The following is a 5,475-nucleotide window of genomic DNA, read 5'->3' as shown; positions in this document are numbered from 1 at the left end:
GATCGGTAACAAAGGAATTTCCTATGAGGCGAGGACTTCGTCAAGGAGAAATTATATTGCCTTTCCTTTTCTTGATGGTGGTTGAGGCATTATATATCTTCTCATTGTGCAAGCAGAGTTTATTAATTTGTTTAAAGGCATCCCAATAATAGATTCTGGTATGAGGATTTCCCACTTGTAATTTACTGATGATACGATTTTGTTTGTGAAGGAAGGTTTATAAGAAGCATTGAATTTGAGGAGTTACGTTGCTTACAACTAGCCTCGGGATTACACATTAATTTCACGAAATCATTTCTTTACCGGATGAGACAAGAGTCTCAATTGTGTTTAGCAATGGCTAATACACTATATTGTAATATGGGTTCTGTCCTTTTTATTTATCTTGGTATTCCACTAAGGGCAAACTAGAGGAGTAAGAGTACATGGGAACCAGTTATTGGCAATTTTCAGAATTGTTTGGCACTTTGGTAAGGAAAGTATCTATTTTTCAAGGGGCGTATAACAGTCATCAACTCAGTACTTAATTCCTTCCCAGTTTATTACCTCTTCATTTTTCAAGCTCCACAAGGTGTGTTGACTAAGCTTGATTAGTTACAAAGTAATTTTTTATGAGGTGGTTGCTCAGAAAGGAGAAAAATGGCCAAAGTTAAATAGCAAGTGGTGTGTAAACCAAAGGCCAAAGGTGGGTTGGGTATTGCCAACTTATCATATACAAACTTGGCGTGGGGAAATGGTGTTGTAGATATGGAGTAGAGGGCAATGCGTTGTGGAGGCGGTTATTGGTGGATATATATGGTGAGGATAAAGTCAAGTAAGTTCGGTCCTTTCGCTAATATGGCAAAGACGTCTACAGTGTGGAGACAAATAGACAAACTTGTAAATAAAGAAGGGATTGATAATCTAATTGGAGTTGTAGATTGGTGATTGGTTGTGGTAAAGGGGTTTTCTTCTGGCTTAACAGATCACTTTTGGCGGACCCATTAAATGTAACATTCCCAAGACTATATGCTTTAGCCGCAGATAAGGAAGGCTGGGTTTGTGAGTATTGGTCAATCGGTAGATAGCACTTAACCCTTCGGAGGACACTGTATGACCAGGATACTCCTCTGTATGAAGAGCTCCTCAAAATGCTGTTGATGATAGGTTGATATGGACACATGACAATAAAGAGAATTTCTCAGTGAAACAATTTCCCAAGCCCTTGATAATTTTCATGCACAAGGTGAACAAGAAGTGTGGTTTAAAGACATTTGGAGGTTATCTATTCCGCCCAAAGTACAAGGTTTTCTATGCTTAGCTATTCCACAAAGAGTTTTCTTAGGTTGTGTGGGGTGCCCTTTACAGATGATACTTGTATGTTTTGTTAGTGTGGCCTAGTGGGAGAAACTTGTGACATCTCTTATGCTAATGTGACTATAGTTGGCAGGTGTGGTGCTTAGTTTTAAGGTGGTGGGATTTAGTGTGGGTGATGCCACATACGGTGGAGGGGATCATTCGGTCTTGGGATGGCCATAGAGTTGATGGGGGAATGAAATCTCAGTGGATGGCAGTGTGTGGCTCAACTTTTTGGTCATTATGGTTGGCATGTAACCAAACTATATTCAATGGGAAAAAATTGGGATGGGGACGAACTTATCTTCCTCATAAAAATGAGCTCTATGTTGTGGATTATGGTCAGTCACGGTGGTAGGGAGATTGAGGAGAATGGGTGATGGGCGGTGAGTGTTGGATGGTGGGCTGAGCCATGGAAGCTTAACCCGAAGGTAGTGCATAGAGAGCCTAGATTGGGTATCACTTGGGTTCCGTTGGATCCGTTAGAGTTTAAATTCAACGTCAATGGATAGGTTCATGGTAAACCGTCCCGACCTAGCCGGATGTGCATGGGTGCTTAGACATTCTAATGATCATGTAAGAGGTGTTTTTTATGGTCCATTGAGAGTGCATGATTCCAACTCTGTTGAGGTAATGGCCATCTTTTATGCGGTTAAACTTTTTGCAGCTACACCGTGGATGGGAGTTGAGAAGCTCATTGTTGAATCTGATTCGAAAGTAGCTATATATTTTATGGGTGAGTGACACCAAACTTCGCCCATGGAGCCTATGATGAACTTTTAATGAGTTGGATAGCCTATGTAGGGTGGTTGGAAATATTTCTTTCGACCACATATTTAGAGAGGCCAACACATTGGCTGACTCTTTGACAGGGTTTCGTGTTGACCGTGGCGATATGTTTCATGCATGGTAGTAGAAAATGTATTGATATAGCTGTAATATTCATCTTGCCCTTACTATTCGGTTTGGAAGGTGTGCTTATGGGAGCTACTGCCAGTGCTGATTTCTGTTAAGCTTGGCCCTTTTGATTGGTAGAGCTGATGATTTATTATGTTATGGATCAGGTGTCAACTGCTCAGTTGATGTTGGTATGTTGGAATTTTGTATTGAAAGTCTTTTTAATCTTCTAAGGAGTGGGATCTGTATAAGTCCATTTGGACTATGTACTGGCTTGCCCAGCAAATATGACTTGCTTTCAAGTTCAATAAAAAGTCATTATATTGACTGAGAAAAAAAAATCATATTCGTATACCTATATATTAATATATATTTGAATAATGCTTAATCAACTGTTTTAAAATTGAAATACTCATAGTAACGAGAGTTGCCTATAAATTAGAAATTACAGATTAATAAGATAGTACTAGTATTAAAGTAAGTTGTTGAGAGAATTTCATTCCAGTCGAACGAGCACAGGAGGCATGTGTCCTTCACTCACGTTGCGAGTGGGAACTCATAAGGGTCTTGCAAATTCGCTTACTAAAAAGGCTGCTGAGAGTCAACAACCTCCCTATTTAATTCTCTTCCACTGATGTTCTCTTGTTCTTTGCCACCTGTTGCTCTATTTTTCTACTTGCTCTTTTTATTGCAATAAATTCATGTAAAATTAATTTCTAGTATGAATTTTACCTTAATTTTTTCTGATTTAGGGTTTTTTTTTTTTTTTTTGCAAAATATAATCTGGGTTAAGCATGGCCGAAAAAGAAACTAATCTAGGTGAAGAATTCGTTTTTCCCTTTTTATTGTTTATGGAAACCTGAACAAGGAATCCGGAATATTCAACCTACAAAACAATAGGCCTAATTCCTAAGTAGGCATTGAAGAAAAAGGCTGTTGAATGTGCGGCTCAGCTTAGGGGGAGACTTTGGAAATTAATGACGAGTCTGACCTGGAAAGAGAAGGTGAGATGTACGATGTTGAGCCACTGTTCCTTTTCAGTCTCTTCACGTTTTTCGTCGTTTGATTGATCAGAAGTGTTTTGTCCTTTCTTTTCGTTACCCTAAAGGTTGGCAAGAGAAAGTTTGAGTTTGCCTATTTAAATGTCCTCAGTATCATGTGCTTCACCCTTCAGCCTTGCGCCTTTTTTTCCTTGAGCACATCGATAATAATTGAAAATTTTGGAAGGAAATAACAAGCCATGGATACTGGAGCTGCCAGTGGGTCGTCGTCATCAAAAATCAATTGAACTTTAGTTGAGAAAGAACGAAGAATGCGTTTGAGAAATCTCTATTCGCAGCTCTCTTCTCTCCTTCCTCCTCAACCAAGGAAGGTGCTTTTCATCTTCTGCATCCGTTGTCTCCCAAATCTCTCTCTGATTGTATTACATCTGATTTAACTTTGATTTGATTGGATTAATATTCTTCTAGATGTCGACTCACGATGTGTTGGAGCAAGCCACCCTGTACATAAACCAGCTGCGGAAACGAGTGGAAGAACTCAAGCAAATGAAGTTGCAACTACAGGAGTGCAAAGGAGCAACTGAAACGACAAGCGGACCAACTATATCCCCAGTTATAAATATATCAGATTTGGATTCTACTCTGGAAGTAAATTTAATTACAGGGTGGGATGGGAAGTTCAAATTAAGCGACATTATAAAAGTTCTCATGGAAGAAGGAGCAGAAGTTAAAACGGTTGCTGCAAACCATAATGCAGGAGACAGGACCATCTATTCAATTTGTTGCCGGGTATATTTTTCAAGCATTCTTATTTTTCCGATTCAATACGCCATAGCAATGATTAATGTCAAAACACTACTCAATTTGACCAACTTATTCTTGTAGTGCAGGTGTTTTTTAAGATTGTTCAAAACTTTGAACAAGTTGGTCAGAATAAAACCATACTCGACTTTTTCCTTTCACTCTATACCTTCAAAGTAGAAACTTATCTAGCTCCAAAGAAATAATGAATAACAACTTAGGCTTGATCTATCTGTTATTACTTTCTTTAAAATAATTAAAGTTTAAGGTTCAAATTTCCCCTTCCCTTATACATCTTCATATCGACGACAAAACGAAACAAATAATCATGACAAGAGTAACTTTGCCCAGAGCATTTGATTGAGCGGGTAAAGGTCACCACTTGCGAAATACATATCATAAATTAAACTCTATGAATACAAGATTTATATTTCAGATAATTAAGTCAGTCGTTCTATTGTTTCTAACTTCTCCCTTCTTGCCTATCGATCTTTTCTCAGGCTATTAATTCTAGAATTGGCATTGCGACATCAAGAGTGCAGGAGAGATTGCAGGATCTGATTTCTTGAAGGTACTGCAAATTAAAGATGTTTGCATGTATGTAGCTTGCGGAAGAGCATTTAGTTTTTAAAAGTTTAAGGTCAAATTCTGGATTTAGTTTCTGTATCTTATCAAAAAGTTGAATTTAGTTCTTTTATTATATACATATAAATCGAGACTTTATATTTTTAAAATTTATTAATGCACTTCAATCGTTAATACTGTTAAGTTTTCTTTCCTAAAATTGTTGATGTGGCATTCACGTGACATTGATAAGGTTAACGTAAAGTTGATCCTGTTAATATGTCATAAACTAGTGCTCGTTTTGCATTGACTAGGCTGATATGGAATTCTCAAACTGAAGTGGGTTGATAAAAACTGACATGTCGTTAATCAATATTAAAATGAAATTTTGGGGGTTTTTTTAAAGACAAAAATGTGATTGCTTTATTATGCTCAATATAGAAGTAATAAACAAAGGATTGAGGTTTTGAAAGGATTCTAGTTATACAATTGGTTTGATATGCTTGAAAGCTCAATATATTTATAAATTAAAAGTACTATATCAAGTGAAGTACTAAATCCCATAATTTGATATGATAAATTAAGGAGCATAAACTGTGAAACCTCAACTTGATAGTTTTCCAAGAATTTTGATGAGCCATTTTATACATGAGCGGTTGGATGAATTTCACAGCCCAATGCTCTTAATTTTCTCCTTATATAATGTGTTGATTATTGAGGAATTAATATTGGAAAAGTGGAAGAGAAAGGAAACCAAAAGGATCTGTTTTTGAGAGTTAAGGTAGGAACGGTTGATCCCTAGAGGTTCAAGGCTTGCTTTTGGCTTTTGGAACTTGGGGATCAACTCTTGTAGGAAGAAAGGTCGATCCCTATATCA

General features: G+C 37.3%; 1 protein-coding gene across 1 annotated transcript; it reads left to right on the top strand.

The window, feature by feature from the left end:
- The first annotated feature begins 3,431 nt into the window (after positions 1 to 3,431).
- Positions 3,432 to 4,675, top strand: LOC18609445 (transcription factor bHLH168-like). Its single transcript, XM_007044562.3, has 3 exons — positions 3,432 to 3,604; positions 3,702 to 4,022; positions 4,535 to 4,675. Exons 1-3 carry the CDS (start codon positions 3,545 to 3,547, stop codon positions 4,601 to 4,603), a joined length of 450 nt encoding a protein of 149 aa, XP_007044624.2. The 5' UTR covers positions 3,432 to 3,544; the 3' UTR covers positions 4,604 to 4,675.
- The last annotated feature ends 800 nt before the right edge of the window (positions 4,676 to 5,475 follow it).

Source organism: Theobroma cacao, chromosome 2, assembly GCF_053813885.1.
Source record: "Theobroma cacao isolate CCN51 chromosome 2, ASM5381388v1, whole genome shotgun sequence".
NCBI lineage: Eukaryota > Viridiplantae > Streptophyta > Magnoliopsida > Malvales > Malvaceae > Theobroma > Theobroma cacao.
This window is presented reverse-complemented; position numbering and strand designations above follow the sequence as displayed.

Bases quoted from the DNA above. Each gene is read 5' to 3' on its own strand.
- LOC18609445 (XM_007044562.3), top strand. From the start codon at position 3,545: ATGCGTTTGAGAAATCTCTATTCGCAGCTCTCTTCTCTCCTTCCTCCT. The intron at 3,605-3,701 runs GTGCTTTTCATC...ATATTCTTCTAG, and splicing joins TTCCTCCTCAACCAAGGAAG to ATGTCGACTCACGATGTGTT. The intron at 4,023-4,534 runs GTATATTTTTCA...ATCTTTTCTCAG, and splicing joins TCTATTCAATTTGTTGCCGG to GCTATTAATTCTAGAATTGG.